At 40.9% G+C, this 18759-nt stretch overlaps 2 protein-coding genes across 6 annotated transcripts in view; one reads left to right on the top strand and one right to left on the bottom strand.

Annotated features, from left to right (window-relative positions):
- The window catches only part of Dnaaf6 (dynein axonemal assembly factor 6), a 51197-nt gene extending 45253 nt beyond the window's left edge, over positions 1–5944 (bottom strand). The window contains exons 1-2 of the mRNA NM_001024890.2: positions 5914–5944; positions 3341–3417 (exon numbers count right to left, since the gene is read on the bottom strand). The gene's annotated coding sequence lies outside the window, so the exon portion shown is untranslated. The remainder of the gene's footprint in view (positions 1–3340; positions 3418–5913) is intronic.
- Positions 5463–18759, top strand: part of Nup62cl (nucleoporin 62 C-terminal like) — a 55641-nt gene continuing 42344 nt past the window's right edge. Inside the window, exon 1 of one of the 5 annotated variants that reach the window (XM_087599355.1) lies at positions 5463–5546. Coding sequence is in view for 1 of the 5 variants with exons in the window: in XM_087599352.1 (XP_087455478.1) it covers positions 6499–6627 (129 nt within the window). In the remaining 4 variants the exon portion in view is untranslated. Of the gene's footprint in view, positions 5547–6168; positions 6628–7458; positions 7561–18759 lie in introns of those variants that run through there. The other 4 variants (XM_087599354.1, NM_001427605.1, XM_087599352.1 and 1 more) reach the window with 4 other exon arrangements.

The raw sequence follows: 18759 nt of genomic DNA, 5'->3' as shown, positions 1-18759 counted from the left end.
ATTACATTGGAAACTCATTAAATCAGAAAAACTGAAATATAAGGTAACAAAGCAACCTCTCTCACAGTCTGGTGTGCTAGGAAATGAATAATTGACACATATGAAATCAAACAGAGAGGGTTCTGTTTATATTTTAAAATTCTTCTTTGATTATGTGTTCATTAAATATTTAGCCAACATAGAAAGCAAAGTGTTTACTGAAATATTTTCTACCTTTGACAGTGAAAGGGAAAAAACACACCCAGTAGCAGATATAATTAGGATCCTGCCTAGAAATTGTACAATGACGTGTTTAAGAAACAAACATAATGGAATTGTTTCTTACATCAACATTACTTACTCTACAAACTTTCTAACATGATGGTCAATTATTCAGTTCCAATGCTGGTAGCTGCTTAAATATGAAAGGCTATACAGCATCTTTATTATCTAGACTATAGTACCCACCGATAGTTGTATGATCAGGAGGCTTCTGAGACTCAAATAGGGAGTCAGAGAGAGAAAAAACAAACAAACCATTAAGCTAAGCTGTAAGAAAGATATTCAGAAGTTCCAAATATAGCATCTGATGTAGCCATAGCAAGAGCTACTCAAATAATCCTCTCTGTCTAGCAGGATTTCCTGGATGTAGAGAGATATTCCAAGTGACATGGAACCCCAGCTCATGTGGGGGTATAGGAAGGGTCTAGTTATTGAGAAATGCCAGGGGTTTGGACACTACTAGATACATATTCAGGATAAGACAGGGATCAAAATTCCAGAGGGAAATAGTAACTGAGCCAGGCCCTGCATTGGGGCTTTCTGCCATCCAGCAGCCACAGGGGAAGTGATGAAGGAAGATTTGGGCTCACAAAGTATATGGAATACAGGATTGAGAAAAAAAAAACAAATTAACTCTAAATTTCTACCAGTTACTTGGGAAGGCTGTGACTGGCTTTGGGGTAGGAATAGGGCAGTGAGGGCACTGAGAAGCTGTACACATAGAAAGAGCATCTTCAAAACCACAGCTGGGATTTGGCCAGCAGTTGATAAATAGTGAATGAAATATGATTAAATTCATAGGAATGTGGCACATCAAAATAGTATCCTTGGAAGGTCACATACTGATGTAAATTATACCATCAATGCTCAAAATATTTTAGAAATTGTCTTTTCTCTTGGTATTCCCTTCATAAGTATCACTAAGAAAATAGATATCATTACGGCATCATTCAGTTTGATTACACATCAGATTTGTCTCTGAGTGACTTCCAGATATATCTAAATATCTACATTCAAAATATGAAGATTTGCTTTCTTGAGAATATTAAAAGGAATATGATACAGCCCTCAAGGCAGTTCTAAAAATATCAGTCTTAAATGCAATTGGAGCAATAGCAACATTATTGGAATAGTATACTAGCCACTCAAAGTGACTGCATTGAAGGAATGACACATCTTGGGGTATAGGTCTGTGTTTAAAAATCCTTCACGGGGTTGGGGATTTAGCTCAGTGGTAGAGCACTTGCCTAACAAGCGCAAGGCCCAGGGTTCGGTCCCCAGCTCCGAAAAAAAAAAAAGAAAAAAGAAAAAAATCCTTCACAAAAATTCTTAGTAATATATTATATATCTGAAACATATTTGCAATTGGACTTCCAAATCCCATTGGCATAAAATCACATAGACTCACATTGTAGCTAATTGGATTCAAGATTTGATATAATGGACACGTTTACAAAAGTAATATTTCACTATGTGAATGTAATAACAATCTGTAAGCAAGTATTTCACTATGTGAAATGTAATAACAATCTGTAAGCAAGTAATTAGTCCTGATAAATTTGACAATAAAATTTGAGACACAAAAGAATAACAAGTATTTTTAGAATAACTAAATAGCTCAAAATATCAAAAAGAAATCAATTATATGAAATATTGAAAAGCCTTAAATCCAATGAAAATGAAAATGCTACTAACCTTTTAGAAGTTCGGCAAGTCAAAAATAATATTAAATTAAAAGAGTTAGCAAAGCTCATTTGTCATGATTACCATATTTAAAAAGAAAAGAAAACATGCTTTTGAGTTTTTTGTCAGCTTAATACAATCTCAAGTCTAGCAATCGGTGATTTCGGGATATAACCTCCGCCTAATTTTCTGCCTTTCTCACACAATCTTCTCCAACATATATATTTTCTACTTTCTGTTAATAATGTACCCTCTAACTTGCAGCCTTTAAATTTCACAGTATATTTTTCTAATTACTAGACCACTAGGGCAGACTAGTGTGGTGATATTTTTAAGAAAAAATTTCTAAAGGTATTGAGCCTATATTTCAATGCAACATTTATAATTCTTTTATCACGTTTCTTTTTGACAATTCTATACATACAATCCCATAATGAATTCTGATTACTTTTTCCTCAACATCCTTCCTTATCTTGATCCTATCCCTGTCACCCCTCCCCTCCTCCCCTCTATCAGTTCCTTTCCCAGATTCATGATTTTTTTTTTTGGGAGGGGGTATGTTAGCCATTTAGTTTAACCAGGGCCTTCTGTGTGACCACTGAATTTGAACTATCCATTGGAGCTTAGTAGAGTCATCATTGACACAAAGTGAACAAGTCTCCCTTCCTGAATTATCTAATAGTTTGGCAGTGAGAACTGTGGCTCCCTAGTCCATTTTCCATACATACCTTAATATTGACAGGAATATTTTAAATAGGCTGATAGTAGGATAGGGGTTGTGGTATAAAGTACTTGCCTAAAATCCTGTATGAGGCCTTGAGCTTGATTCTAAGCAAGCAGGAGGCCGGGCGTGGCAGGGTGGTAAAATGATGAGAGAGAGCAAAGAATCTTTTTCTTGAAATGTGGCCGCTCGGAAACTAATTTTTTAAGTCCATGTTTTTTCTTTCTTCCACTCCCCAGTCTATTTTGACCAGCCAATACAAAAAGCAGTGTTCCCAGACAGAGCTTTGATTTCCTTACATCAGCCTGAGTCTTTACAGCCTTCACAAATGAAAATGTAGTTGGGGGACCTGTCTGGCTAACCAGTTAAAACAACAGTCTGGAACTAGCTCAAACCAAAACACTGGGACCAGTTAGGGACTAAAAGTGTTAACCAAGAAGGCTCAAGAGATCCATAACACTGAGGCAGTATCTAGTCAGTCTTTGAGTATAAGACTACCACCATTCTTTCTTGTCTGTCCATCCATCCATCTGTCTGTCTATTGGCCTCCATACATGACATTAATAAGAAAGACTATTTAGCTTTTAACTATTTGGAGAAAAGGCAACACCAGCATATTTTACTAAGTACGCACAGTAAATAAAACCAGGAAATGGAAAAATAAAAACAACTCACCAAATATAGCTAGGGGTGTAGCTCTAGGGTAGAGTGCTTGCTAAAAGTGGAAGAAGGCCTGAATTGGATCCCAGGTGCTGCAAGAACAACAATAAATTATCAAATAGCATCCTGTTTGAATTTTGGTAAATAGGTGAAGCCATAGCCCCAAGGAAAAACTAGTTGATGACTGAATGACTTTAAATATTTCAAAGTCTGTTTATCCTCCAAATGAATTTTGCCATTACTTCCACAACTTTACTTATATATTATCTTATTTATCAATTCTAGTATTGAAACTCTTCTGAAAATGCAAAGGTATGGTCTCTGCCCATGTCTGAATTAAGTAATAATATTCTGGCTAGTTGTTTGTTTGTTTTTTCTATTTTTGGTGATGGTTTAGAATTGAATCTGGGCCCTTATGATTCTAAGGAAGTGTTCTATTATGTTACACTAACTATTCCTACCATTAAAAAATTTATTGGGGGAGTTGGGGATTTAGCTCAGTGGTAGAGCGCTTGACTAGCAAGTGCAAGGCCCTGGGTTCGGTCCTCAGCTCCGGACCAAAAAAAAAAAAAATTATTGGGGTAGGGTAGGGTGGGGAGGGGGAGCTGATAGGATGGCTCAGTGGTTAAGAGTACCACTGCTCTCTCAGAAGACTCTAGTTCCCAGCAGCTATATCAGACAGCCTGAAAATGCCTGTGAATCCAGCTCCAGGAAGGTCCAACATCTCAGGCCTCCATGAGCAGCTGCATTCCTATAAACATAACCCCCAGAGAGACAGACATAATTAATTTTTTGACAACTATACTCATCAGTAATTCTTTGCCTATTAAAACTAATTTCGTTATGGATTGGGGATGTATTTTTCAATTGTTGTGTTTTTAAGCATGCCAACAGTCCAGGGTCCAGCAGGAAGTAATAGTGTTACATCTTTAAAACATTCAAGAATAATTTCCTTTTTTATACTTTTAACATTACTACATAAAAATATTCATAAATGTGGGATCTTAACAAGGTTTCTGTCTCAAAGTTAAAATACAGTTAATGGAAACTGTTTTTTTTTTAAGTACCTGGAATCTTCTATACAAATACATACAATCCAAGACTTGAGGTACGACTATTCAGAAGGCTCATGCACTTCAGGCAAGTCTAGACTACAGAGGACTCCCCTAGCCCAGTCTGGGCAACTTAGTGAGCCATTGTCTCAAAATGAAAAATGAGAAACAAAAAAGAGGGCTTAGGGGATAGGGTCCAGTGATGGCATCTTACCTAAAAATAAAATCCTAAACCTCACTTGATTTAATAATTCCTGTATCTGCATTTTATCTAGGTTATTTATTTTTTTTTAAAATGGAGTGTCTACCATCCTTTTAAAGATGCATTGCTTTGCTTTTGTTTTTAAAATTTGATCTTCCTAACTCGACCAAGCTGATCTTGAACTCCTGGGCTCAAAGGACCCTCAAAGGACCTCAGCCTCCCTAGTAGCTGGTATTACATGAGCTCAAAAGTGAATTTTTATTCTGAGATGGAAAACTTCATTTTTACCGGACTCATCCTGAGTCATCAAAACTACATAGTATGCTTGCTATCCTAGAACTTGTAAGGCTGTGGCAGAAGGATATTAAGTTTCAGGGAGCCTAAATAGTAAATGGGATGGGGTGCTATATAAGCACATTCCAGGCAAACTTATTACACTTGGCAATAATTTGTTCTTAGTTTTGTATTCCACTTCTACATAAAAAGAACATAAACTGGTAATTTTTCTTTCAGTTCTTGAAATGTACTACTAAGGTCAAAAAGCTGGTTTTGTTTACTTCTGTAGTCTGTTCTGAATCCCTATCATAGCAGAAAAATTCTTATGATTAATGATCTTTATCTCTCAGCTTGAACTCAGTTCTTTCCCATTCCTGAGATTCAATTTTTAGCCAAATTGTGTGTTTTCAAAGGTAAATTCAAATGACAAAATACTCTCCTATTCTTTGGTTGAGTAATACTATCTTAAAGGTACAATAAATGTGAGCGTGACCATTGGTCTCCATTCTTAAGGATGTGACCAACGGCCTCAGAACTTTCAGGCCACTAAAATTCCCTCCCACGAGCGGTGGGAGCCATTTTATTTTGTTCTTTCCTGTCCGAAAGACGTTACAGAGCGCTCTCCTCCTCCATTTCCCAATTAAGGTTTGCTGGTCCAGAATTAATACTGCTTGTTCACATAAAACGGAAGGTACAGTGAGTCTCCCAACTTTGAGCACCAGACCTACCTACAAATTGTTTTTTAAACGGAAAGTGGTGGTGGTGGTGGTGGTGGTGGTAGTGGTGGTGGTGGTGGTGTGTGTGAAATTTGAGAAAGGAAAATTGGGAAATATTTAGAGGTTCAGCACCCATTCCTTCTCTAGTTTTCTAGAAACAACATCCTGCTTCTGGGATTGAGCAGGGTGGGAGGGGCTTTGGGCCTCCACTTCCAGCAACACAGGGCTTTTCAGGGCTATCTCCTTGAGCCCTTTAGTATTTTAAGTTCTCCCTAGTTTCTCCGATAGTCACAGCACTGAGCACCCTCCCCTGTTTCCCTCCTAAGTTTCTATTTTCCTCACCTTGGTCAGTGCTCTGGTCGAAGCCTAGGCGCCGAAAATAGATGGCTGCTCGCTGTGCGTCGCTCTGTTGCCTGGGTAACAACTTTGTTTAATCCCACCCCCCCACATCCACCTGTAGTTCCCGCTTGACTCTACTAGCCAATCAAAAAAGAGTCTCCTTTGAAACAATCCCAGCGTCAACCAATCCCAGCGCGTCCCGTTCCGTGTCTATGGCCGCCCTTTCTAGTTAAGTAGGTCGACAGGGGATCCGTCGCTGCTGGCTCCTGGGAGTTCTCCGCTTCTCCGCTAGAGTAGCTCGGAGTACGGGCCCGCCCCCTTCTCTCGGACTGCCTCTCTCTCGGCCTCCGCCTTCACTTTGTAGACGGGATAGCGAGCTTGCACAGCCGAGGAGGTAAGAGCAGGACATTAACATTTGCTCCGCAGGCTTTTCGCGGCGAGCTTTTCCGCCGCCCCCCGCTCCAACCTCCCACCCCTACCCGGTCGCGAATTCCCGGTCTGGGAATTCAGTACCTTCAGCGGATCGCGAGCGGCGGACACAGAAAGGTAGGACTCCTGGGCCCGGGTGGAAAAGCGTTGGTCTCCGCGATGCTCTGGCTCTTCACACCCCCCTCCCGCGACAGAAACACGTGTTGTGCGGACTCCGTCCCTTCTAGGCTCTCGTTCCACGGGGCCCCGTACGGCGGAGGTTGCGGAGCCAGCCGGTGGGCGGTGGCGGTAGGATTGTGCTTTTTATTCCGTAAGGGGGTCCGGAGCGAAAGCGGGTCTGTCCGAGAGCCCGGGGTGCCGGGGGAAAGCAGGTCTGTCCGGGAGCCCGGGAGGAAAGCAGATCCGTCCGGGGGTCAGTCCGGGAGTCCGAGGGAAAGCGGGTCAGTCCGGGAGCCCAGGAGGAAAGCAGGTCCGTTCGGGGGTCCGTCCGGGAGCCCGGGAGGAAAGCAGATCCGTCCGGGGGTCAGTCCGGGAGTCCGAGGGAAAGCGGGTCAGTCCGGGAGCCCAGGAGGAAAGCAGGTCCGTCCGGGGGTCCGTCCGGGAGCCCGGGAGGAAAGCAGGTCCGTCCGGGGGTCCGTCCGGGAGTCCGGGAGAAAGCGGGTCAGTCTGGGAGCCCGGGAGGAAAGCAGGTCCATCCGGGGGTCCGTCCGGGGGTCCTTCTGGGGGTCGGAGAGAAAGCAGGTCAGTCCTGGAGCCCGGGGAGGGTAGGGGAGGGAGCGGGTCCGTTCGGGAGCCCGGGAGGAAAGCCGGTCCGTCCGGGAGCCCGGGAGGAAAGCGGGTCCATTCGGGGATCCGTCCGGGAGCCCGGGAGGAAAGCGGGTTCGTCCGGGAGCCCAAGAGGAAAGTGGGTCTGTCCGGGGGTCCGTCCGGGAGCCCGAGAGGAAAGCGGGTCCGTCCGGAGGTCCGTCCGTGAGTCCGAGAGAAAGTAAGTCCGTCCCGGAGCCCGGGATGGGGGGGGGGGGAGCGGGTCCGTCCCGGAGCCCGGGATGGGGGGGGGAGCGGGTCGGTCCATGAGCCCGCCGGGGGGGGGGGGAGTGGGTTCGTCCAAGAACCCCCGGGCGGGGAGAGAGGGTCCGTCCGTCCGGGAGCCCAGGAAGAAAGCGGGTCCGTCCGGGAGCCCGGGAGGAGACCGGGTCCGTCCGGAGGTCCAGGAGAAAGCGGGTCCGTCCGGGAGCCCGGAGGGAGGGGGGGAGCGGGTCTATCCAGGAGCCCCGGAGGAAAGCGGGTCCGTCCGGAGGTCCAGGAGAAAGCGGGTCGGTCCGGGAGCCCGGAGGGAGGGGGGGAGCGGGTCTGTCCGGGAGCCCGGGAGGAAAGCAGGTCTGTCCGGGAGCCCCGGAGGAAAACGGATCCGTCCGGGGTTCCGTCCAGGGGTCCAGGAGAAAGCGGGTCCGTCTGGGGATCCAGGAGAAAGCGGTCTGTCCGGGGATCCAGGAGAAAGCGGGTCCGTCCGGAAGCCCGGGGTGGGGGTGCGGGGAGCGGGTCCGTCCGGGAACCCGGGAGAAAGTGGGGATGGGGGGAAGCGGGTCCGTCCGGGAGCCCGGGAGAAAGCTGGTCGGTCCAGGAGCCCAGGGGGGTGGGGTGGGGAATCGGGTCTGTCCCGGAGCCCAGGGGTGGGGCTGTGAATGGGGGTAGGGGAGCAGGTCTGTCTGGGAGCCCGGGAGAAAGCAGAGGGATCAGCTGGTAAGATGCTCATGCAGAGCACTGTTGGAGCCACAGTGCCTCCTAAGTCCTGGGAAAGTCTCCGGGCAAAGTGCCCAGCTTCGCCTGCTCTGGAGAAGGGAAGCCTAGGTGTTTGAACCCTTAGTCGCTGATAAGGGAAGTAAGTATCTTCATGTTAGAGGAGTTGCCACGAATTGCTTGATTTGTGGTTGTAAAGGAGAAAGGTAGGAAAAATGGTCTAAAATGAATTGGATATATGATTCCAACTGTAAGCTAGGAGACATAGGATGGTGTTATGAATATTTTTTGTTTCCCAGGGAGTGGAATTCGATTTCGAAGGTACTGAACTATTGCCCTTGTCTGGGCTACTATGCTTGCATAAGTTCACCGCATATGGCAAAGAGGAAGTGATAATGAAGTTTTAGTAATTTATTATTCTGCTTGTTATGATGTAAGATAAACAAAAATATGGGAGTATCTAAATTATTGACTTTTTAGCCAAATAAGCAATACCATCATTCCCCTTGTTACTGTGGGTGATCACAGTTGAAAAGACTTCCGTTTTGTTAAGTCCCTAGATAGTTCTACAGCGCGTTTTATACATACATACATATATGGATGTATATATCAGTTGGTTTCCTTGTTTGGTCTTTGTTGTGCCCCTTTCTTCATTAATTCTACATTTGTAATATTCAGCCACTGTTTTGGGAATCTTTTGACCCTGAGTCATAGAAGGAAATATGTTTTAAGAACTGGGTGTAAGGGATTATGTCTGTACTTCGGAAAGCACTAGACTGAAGCAGGAGGATCACAAGTTCAAGGCCTAAGTAGCAAGCCACTTCCATTTAAAAAAGAACAACTTTATACTGTACCTGTAATACACAATAGACGATATGATTGAAATGTTTATAAAATCAGTAATATGTGCAAGTACAATCTAACACTTTATATTTTTTTAGATATAGATCATGATCTATTAATAAATCGTCTTTAATTGTGAAAAACACTGGCCTTACACAACTGTGTTTCAGACTTTCGTATCCCTTAACTGAATTTATCAAAACCACAGATTGTTCTGGAATACTCTGGAAATTGGTTCTATGTGTTTGCAGCACAGTGGCAGATGTAAAGGTGTTTAGTCCCCCTTCCCACTTGGAAAAGTAAGTGCTGTTTATTTTAGGGATAATAATGGACCCTTCGAGATTTGGTTTGCCTCTACAAGATGGAGTCTGGGGCCTAGTGTTGTTTTCCGGAAGGTAGACGATATAGAAAACGGTGGCTCCCAGACTCGAGATGAACCTACCTCCCAGGGACTTGCAGACAGAAACTTCGAGGTTGCGAAACATCGTGACTTGAGACACTCAGTGACTTGCCTAGATTCCTGATGTCAGTGAGTGATTCTCAGAGAATAGGACTCCCTTGACTCACTTAAATCCAATACTATTGTCCAGCCTGCTTTAATAGTAGATCAGATCTAGAAGGAAGAGAAGTGCATAGTGCTTCCCCTACTTGCCTAGCCTGAGCCCTGGTAGCTGAATTTGACTTCTAATTCTGTTCTAAAGTCATGAAATTTTAAGGTTGTAAAAGATTGGGCAAAATACACCTGAAGGTTTCTATGGGTTTCTAGCTATAGAAATAGGATATCACTTAGACAGTCTTTTAGAATATATGTAACCACTTTAAAGTACTGGCTAAATAGCTAATTATACCAGCATTCAAAGAAATTAAAGATGAAAATTTCTCCTATCCCTGTATCATAATAATCATACTTATTCTCCACATATATCCCTATAACTCCAGATTTTATACAGGATTTTAAGCCTTGTTTACAAGTTTGGTGTTTACTTGTTTGTTTAATATTGTCATGGGGAATTTTTTTAGTGTGTTTAATATTCTTTAAATTTTGACTGAATAACCTAACAATATTCTAATTAGGGACTTGGTTTTATCCTATTTAGCCTAACTAAGCCAACAACCGAATTTCCAGTTTTCTGTGTTACAAACTAACAGTCTAAAATCTTGATTACTTAAAATCATTTATACAACTTGAGCCTTCCATTCTGTTGAACTTTAAGAAGTCGACAGGGAAGGCCCGAGGTCTGGACTTGCATGAGAGTGTCTGCTCCCCTTTTACGTTTGAATGTAGCCAGCTAGTTTATTGTGCAGCAGCAGTTAGCTATAGTATCTGTTTTATGGAAGAGTTAGGTTGCGTGCATTTTAAAGAACCAAATAGACATTTTCAAAATGATTTTTAAAATAATATGAATCATAGAAGACTCAAGGAGACTCAAGTGCCATAATAACACTCACACTGATTAGCTTTCTTTGGGAATATCTTCTTTGAAGATTTTATGTCTCTTAATTTTTAATTTAATTTTTTTACCAAGTAGCCAATTAAGTTGACTACAAGAAAGGCTTTAATTGATCTTAGAGCACACCTTCCTCTTCAGACCACACACACTATCAAATTTTTTGTCCCTCTATATTCTAGAACATTAAGTAATCCCTCTTATGAAAATTATGAGATACTTCAAACAGCAAAAATAGTCAGCGATGTTCCACCACCCAAGTACACTCACTGTAGATGCTAAAGTTTGGCTATATATTTTCTTTAGGTGCTTTTTTTTTGTATTTGATTGATACCAAGGGCTCACATGTTTTCAAGGAGGCCAAAGGCCTCAGATACCTGAAGCTGAGGTTACAGTGATCTTTCTGACGTGGGTGTTGGTATTCAAACCTAGGTCATCTTTAAGATCAAACTTTTGCCTTAACTGCCAAGCTATCTCTCCAGTCCCAAAATGTATTTTTTTTGTTTAATTTTATTCTTTGAGAATTTTGTGCACTGTATTTTGATCAAAACCATCACCCTCCAACTCTAACCTTTCTCTTTTTACAATTAACATTACAAACAAGCCTCAAGCTTATTTTAATTTCCTATTTTTGATGGCTGATAAAAGTAAAAATGTGTGTGTGTGTGTGTGTGTGTGTGTGTGTGTGTGTGTGTGTGTGTGTGTGTAGATATAGATGGCTGGAGAGATGGCTTAGTGGATAAGAGACCTGGCTGCTCTTCCAGAGGATTCTGGTTCTATATGTAGCGCCCACAGGATCACAGGATTGTGCACAGCCTTCTCTAATTCTAATTCCAGAGTATTGGACACCCTCTTTTGGACTCCATGAGAACTGCCTGCATGTGGTACACAGCCAGACGATACACATCCAGTAAATAAATTAAAAAAAAATGCATGTGGAGGCACATGCTTGTTACCTCAGCACTTGGGAGGTATTAGGTGCAAGAATCAGAACTTCAACTTTGTTCTTGGCTATCTAGTGGAAGAGTAGCCTTGAGTACATAAAACTCTGTATTTTTTTTAATGATGGTGGTATCTAGAGAGGAGCCTCAGGAGTTAAGAACGCTGTCTGCTCTTGCAGAGAACCTGGGTTCAAGTCGCAGCACCCATACCATAGCTCACAACTCTCTGTAACTCCAGTTCCAGGGGATCAGATACCCTCTTCTTGCCTCCATAGGGCCCAGGCACACAAGTGGTACACAGACATAGAGGCAGGCAAAGCATCTATGTACTTTTATTTTTACTTTAAGAAATTCTATTAACCTGATCTCTTTATTTTTGTAAGATATAAGATGTTATTTTTAACATATTTAAATGCCACATACTTTTCCATTTTTATCTTTTTCTTTCCTTTCCTTCCTCCCTGGTCTGTTCTTATTCACCTATTCTCTATCTTTATTTCATTCTTTTTTTTTTTTTACTTTTCCTATGTCTCCAAACTTTTGGGACCAATTTTCTAAATGTAGACATCTTTGAAGCGCTCTCGCTTTACTGTGTTTTACAATTTGATTTATTTACCAGTTTTGTTCAATATTTTACTCTCTTCCCCTCCCCCAACCTCTTTTCTTAGTTCCTCCTCTCCCTTTTCATATGCTCTAAACACTATCTTCAATCCTTTTATACCTTTGCAGGGCACCCCTGGGTCTTCCTGCTCTGCAAAGTCTCTCTTGAGTTCCCCTCCTCTAAGATATCCCTCTCTTGACTTTTGCCCACCTTTCCTTGCTAAGTACTACCTTGCTCTTTCCTTTTCTAATATTCTAACTGCTACTCTCTCTCTCTCTCTCTCTCTCTCTCTCTCTCTCTCTCTCTCTCACACACACACACACACACACACACACACACACACACACACACAGAGTCGGGGGAGATTTGCTGCCTAGCAATTTACAAGCTTTTCCAATATTGTACATTTCGTCCCTCTTTGTTTTCAGTGTGCAGGTGGACCTTACACATACTCAGAAGCGGCATCACACTTGTAATTTTTGAAGACTTGTTCTTTGAGGTTTAAAATTATTATTATTATTATTATTATTATTATTATTATTATTATTATTTTAGGTAGCATACAAATTATGTTTCGTGGTGACATTTTCCATGACCATCCTACTATAATTTGTTCAAATCACACATGCCCTTTACCCACTCTTCTCCTACACCCCTCCTCCAAGCTCCCTCTTACCTCCTAAATAGTCCTGCTTTTATGTCTTGGTCTTTGGAGTTTTTGGGTTTCTTTGCAAGCAAGAGATCATAAGAATGTGCTGCCCCCTAAGATATTTAACATGAACTTAGAACTCACACCCTATTTTCAGAAGCCCTGTATTTTACTTTGATAGGGAGTAAAATTACAACTTCATACATGTGATTCTTCCCCATTTCCTTCAATATGTGTGTACAAATCCCACTGTTCCCAGCTGTTGCTTACCAGTGACAGGTTTAAAATAAACTCTCAGTAGCCAGAATATTCAGAGTTGTCATTCAGGCCATTAGTAGTAAATAAACTTTTCAGTATGCTTTGAGAATTAGGTTTGCCAACTTTCGTCCTCAGTGCTTTTTCTATAAGGCTTTATATCTTAGTAGAATCAGAGCTTTCTTCTGCAAATTTGTGCTCTTTTGCCTTCCCGCCTTTCTAATGAATGGTATGCTAAAGAATCATACACCGCATCAGACGTGGCTATTCATAGAAACGGCTTTATTACTTGATAGTCACATTTTGTGCATTTTCTGGCCAGACCCTTTCATCATGATGTTCCCGAGGAGGAAAAGTGTATTCATGGAACTCGAAGGTTGTCAAGTAACTAGGCATTTTAGAGAAAATGCTATCTCCAAGGAAAATAGCTTATTTGCTTCTAAGAAGGTGGGAACAATTTTTAATAAATTATATGACCGAGTTTCTATGGTGGTTACCTCTCGACAGTTATCGTCAAAGAAATGTGGGGAAATAATGGTACAAATAATCCAGAACAAAATGTTTATACCTGGAGAGACAAAAGCCTCTACACATTGGTGCCAAAATGACTCCTAATAGGCACCCAGGCTTGAATTCATCCTTCCTCCATTTGAGGCGTACATTCATCTTCCTAATGTTGTGTGCTCAAGTTATTATCAAAATACAATTATTATGTCCATTTCTTTACTTAATAGATGCTTCTCTTTGGGAAACATGTGTGGTGTTACAGTGTCTGAGTTTCTCCAGCTACAGAATTGTGATCAGAATTCCCTTCTATGAGTTATTAACACCAAGGATTTTAGACTCAGTACATTTTCCCCTTTATAATTAGTCTCTGTTTATAGGAGTTTGAGTGACACACTGTTGTTTTCTGAAGTGTCCTACTGTCATTTATTGATCCTAGATCTGGGTCCTAGTACCTAAAATGTTCCTAAGGTCAATAAATGACAGTCAGGGAGGGACAGTGTAGTTAATTTGCATGCTGATAAATAAGATAAATGTGTGGTATGATTTTTGTAATTGAAATTCAATTTATGTTCAATTTCTTGCCCAGCTGAAAGTGTTCTATAATTACCCTGGATTTGCTGATCCTTCACTGACAACATCAGGATAACCCGGTATTAGTCTTTGGAAAGCTTTCACATAGCACTTCGAATTAAATTGAATTAGATAAGGTAATTTTATGCAGAGCCTTTAGTGAATTTATTTAAAAAAATTTTTGATTTCTCACCTAGTGGAACCAGCAAAATTTAGAAACAAGGAAAGCGATGCACCCATGCATTTGGGTCCAGCACAGTCTGCCAGGTATTTGCACTCAGTGAGCTGTTTCATTTCCCTCCAGTAATTTAGCTAATTTAAGAAGCCTTATTTAGATTTGTATAGCCAGGCTGAGCACATCTGCCTGCTTCCAACAGCCCTCAAAGTGAGCTGTGATGAGTTCTCCAGGCGTAGTTTGTTTCTGCCGAAGGCGTTTACCATTAACTATTTTTCTTTAAATGTGTGTACTTCTGTTGAGTCATCCGAGATAGAATTGTAAACTGGGCTCAACAGGCAAAGCTGCGATTTACTTAAAGTCGCCAGGCCGGGTGGACACAGAAAGGGGAGAAACAAGCAGCATGGAAAAGGTAACTCAAGGAGACAGACAGGTTTTCCCACTGATAGCCAGAGATAAAGAGCACAGGCCTGTTTTTCCCTTTTAAAGAAAATACTGACCTGTACAGGGACATCAAAGTGTGAACCATTGTCCTGTTTATCAAAATGTGGTAGGACCTTTGGATTGTCTTCAGGCTTTGCTAGAAAACCATAAAGGGAACTATTTCCCGTTAAAGGCATTTAGGAGAGCCTAAATTAAGTAATATAATTAGAATATCTAACTTCTAAACTTGGACAAAGTAATCAAGTAAAGAAAAATCCTACCAAGCCAAATATGCAGAAAGTAATATTGAAGAAAAAGCACACTTGTGTCAGTCCCATTAAATGTAAAGCAGTTATATTCACTCATTGAGAGATAGTCATGATGTATTTTAATATTTTTATAACTAAAAATAATCAGACAATGTAATTACATCTTTCCTCCTTCCTATGGAAATCAGGCCTGTTACTGGAAACCTAGCCAACTGAGTAGGGCTAGTGAAGTCTGGATCTTAGAGGAGAATGTCCCACTGTTTCTTTCTTTAACCAGCACAATCCCCAACTACAGTCTAAATACTTTGAAAAGCATTAACTATGATTTTTACAAGATCTTAAAGTGACACCTAAAAGTGATGAGCCAGAAGATGTACTAGACAAATATCAACCAAAAAACAAACAAACAAACAAATAGCAAGGCAGCACTGAGTTCAGACAAAATATGATTTAATGTAATTTAGCAAGAAACAGATCCTTCACATTGATGAAAGAGAAAAATTGTTGCCAGGAGTGTAATAGGCACAAGTTCCAATGTAGGTCCTCAATGGTTAGTTTTTACAAACATAAATGAAGCAAAAAAGCAATGGAATTCTAGAGAGAATGGACAAATCCTAATAATGATGGTAGCTCTGAAAAATAGCCTTATTAGAAACTAGCTGGGTAAAGTCACTCTCAGAAAAAGCACTAAGGTCTACATTAGATGGAAGGGAAATAATCTTTGATTCATATTTTTTTAGTGACAAAAGTCAATTTTCAACCCCCAAAGTAATGATTTGAAGAAGATTTTATAGCCCAAGTTTCTCAATTAGAAACAACTTAAAGGCAAATGCTATAATTTAATAAAATCACGTTTCTCTTACTTGCAAAAGAATAGACAGTGTGTGGTGCAAGGCCATCTTTTTATGGCTACTCAAGCACTGTCTTTTCCTTTGCAGTGTGCACTGCAGGTACTAATGACAGCCCATAAATCTGAAAGTGTTCATTTGTACTCCAAGAGTCAGTCACAGTGGTTCATACCCTAGATCCCAGCACTCTGGAGGCTGAGATAGAAGGATTGCCATGAATTCAAGGGCAGCCTGGGAGTACATCATTAAGTCCCAGGGCAGCCAGGGCTGCACAGTGAGACCTTGTCAAAAATATGTCAAAATTCTGCTACAAGATCAACATTGCGATTAACAATGCTGAGTTCTATCAGCTTTTGTAATTTTATCATAGATAGCTATATTTCATGACGGTAAATGGGAATCTATAAATATAAAAGCATATAATTACATGCTATAAAAATCTAATATAATTTATAGCAGCATAGCACTTGAGCCCCAGGAGAGAAATACATTTGGGGATATAAAATTAAATACAGTATCAAGCGCTCTTACTCTCCTCATTGTACCTCCTTCTCTGAGACTGATTTATTCCACATGGAATCACCAAATGGAGATCACAGTTTACAAGTCATAGCAAGTATAGATAACTTTAAAATAAGCATCCAGTGATTAGCTCGTTCAACATGGTCCTTTTTTGCTATTGTCTCCCTCTAAAACCCATGATAGTAATACTCAATTTTAAGGAATATGTACTGCTTCATATTTTAACCTCAGAAATGAAAACGAGTTGAGACTGTGTGCTGTCCAGGTGGTAGTCTTGATATCCTAATCCTCCTTGTGCACACAAGCAACGTGAAAATCTCTAGGATCAACGTTTGCATGGTAGGCAGCTGGGGTGAAAAGCTCTGAGATGCTGGGGATGGCTTATTGACTCCTAGCAAGCAGCAGTTGTGGGCAGTGGAGCATATGTTGAACAGATTAATTATCAGTATCATAAAATGGGAGCCAAAGGAATGCTAGTTTATGTTTGCGCAGTTGGTTAAAGTGTATATAGCAAAGTGGTTTCCAGACCTTTTTTTAAAAAGGAAGGAAGGAAGGAAGGAAGGAAGGAAGGAAGGAAGGAAGGAAAGAAGGAAGGAAGGAAGGAAAGAAAGAAGGCAGGCAGGCAGGCAGGCAGGCAGGCAGGCAGGCAGGCAGAGAGAGTGCTTCATGCTGAAGAAACTCTTTGAGAAGTCAAAATGCATGTAAGTTGCTTGATATTTGGGGGGGGGCGGGAGTTTGATTAATATTTCATTCTACATGGGAGCTTTGGTTTTAAGTGGGCAACAAGGTAGAGTTTTGCCCCAGTTTTGATGACTAGATGATCATCTGTGTTTTTCTGCTCAGCTTATTCAGAGCAATGGTCTGACCTCACTGGTAAGAATATTTATTTTTAAATTGTTATGTAAAATGAAAGAATAACAGCAACGGGAACCTAACACTGAAATCCTAGCTTTGATATTTGAGCAAAGTAAATCCATTCTCTTGATTAAAGAATAATTTTGTAATATTTTAAAAGTAATGTCTGTTTTGTTCACTCCCCCCATTTTTTTGTTTTGATAATTGTCTTTCCTTTTAGGAAAATGTAAAATAATTTAAACAGCATACTTAGGTACATGTATAATTATTATGATGGAAAACACTATGAGTGCGTGTGTCTGTGTGCATGCGCACATGCTTAAATGGCTTTTATAGCCAAGGACTTTTTAAAATCTGTCTAAAATGTTTGATATAAACTTTGCTTTTAGTAACAGCTGTGTATAATAAAAACATGGGATGTTTTATAAGGGAGGAGGAGGAGAAAGAGTGCTTCAGTCAGGCATGGTGGTAGACATTTTCAATTCCAACATTATGGAGACAAGAAGAGGAGGATTTTAAGTTCAAAGCCAGCCTGGACTACATAGTGACATCTTATTTCAAAATGTGATGAGAAGTGAGAGAAGAAGAGAGGAGAGAGGGAAAGGCAGAAAGGGAGAGGGACATAAAGAGAGGGAGAAGGAAAATGAAAAGGGAGCATATAAATAAATGAATATTTTCAAAAGTGCTGTAGTGACAGTACCAGGAGATTTGAGATGAAAGTTAGATTATATATGTGGTTTCATATGCTTTTTGGTTTTACTTTTTTCCCTCAATTTCTTTCTTCTCCTGTCTTCACTTTCCCTTCCCCCACCACTTCCCTTACTCTCTCCCTCCTCCTCTTTCTTCTGCTCTTTGGACCAGGGTGGCTTTGAACTTGTGATCATCCTGCCTCTAACACCAGATTTCTGGGATTACAGACATGTGCTTCCATGCCTGACTTTGTTTAGTCACTATGTGGTTGATAAAAATCAATGAAAAGAGCTTTTTGAAAAAGTGAAAAAGTTAACTAACTAAAGTATGACAGGTTGGCGTCTTTTTTCTTTCTTTCTTTTGTCCTTCGTCAGTAGCATATAAAATAATGGGACTCTTAGTTTTAGTGGAGTATTTTTAAACCTGATTGCTTAAAACTGCCTTTTATAGCTATTGTATAAAAGCAGATTTTTAGGCACACCCCACTCTTACTTAACTAAGATTATAAATGCACAGTGATCTTCCCCTAGCACTTGAAGATGCTTTGTGTATTGTCTTTCAACATTTATTCGTGATAATGAAGCACCTCTTGTCAATCTGGTTATTGTCGCCTATTAGTCATTTTTCTTTCTATTAAGTTTCAGAGTTTACTTAATTTTCTAGCATTTCAGGATATCATGTATGAGTATGTGTGTGTGAGTGTGTGGATGTGTGTGTGTGTATGTGTGTGTGAGTGTGTGGATGTGTGTGTGGATGTGTGTGTGAGTGTGTGGATGTGTGTGTGTGTATGTGTGTGTGAGTGGGTGTGGATGTGTATATGTGTGTGTGTGTTGGTTGAAAGTTGCTTGCTTGTAATTAGTTGCCTTTTGAAACTGAAGAATCACTTTCTTTAGTTCTACTTAACACGTTTATTAATACCATGAATATTGTCTTAACCATTCTGTTTTATTCCTTCTATATTTCCCATGTGATCCCTGAATATGTCTGTGTAGTCCTTTTCCATATCTTTTTGTTTCTCTCTCATTTCCAATCACCTTGTATTCTGACAGTCTTTTACTGGTCAGTGACTTCATATTCTCTTCAGTTA

Source organism: Rattus norvegicus, chromosome X (assembly GCF_021556685.1).
Source record: "Rattus norvegicus strain SHRSP/BbbUtx chromosome X, alternate assembly SHRSP_T2T, whole genome shotgun sequence".
In the NCBI taxonomy this organism is placed as follows: Eukaryota; Metazoa; Chordata; class Mammalia; order Rodentia; family Muridae; genus Rattus; species Rattus norvegicus.
Note: the sequence above shows the minus strand (reverse complement) of the source record. Positions and strands in the feature narration are given on the sequence as shown.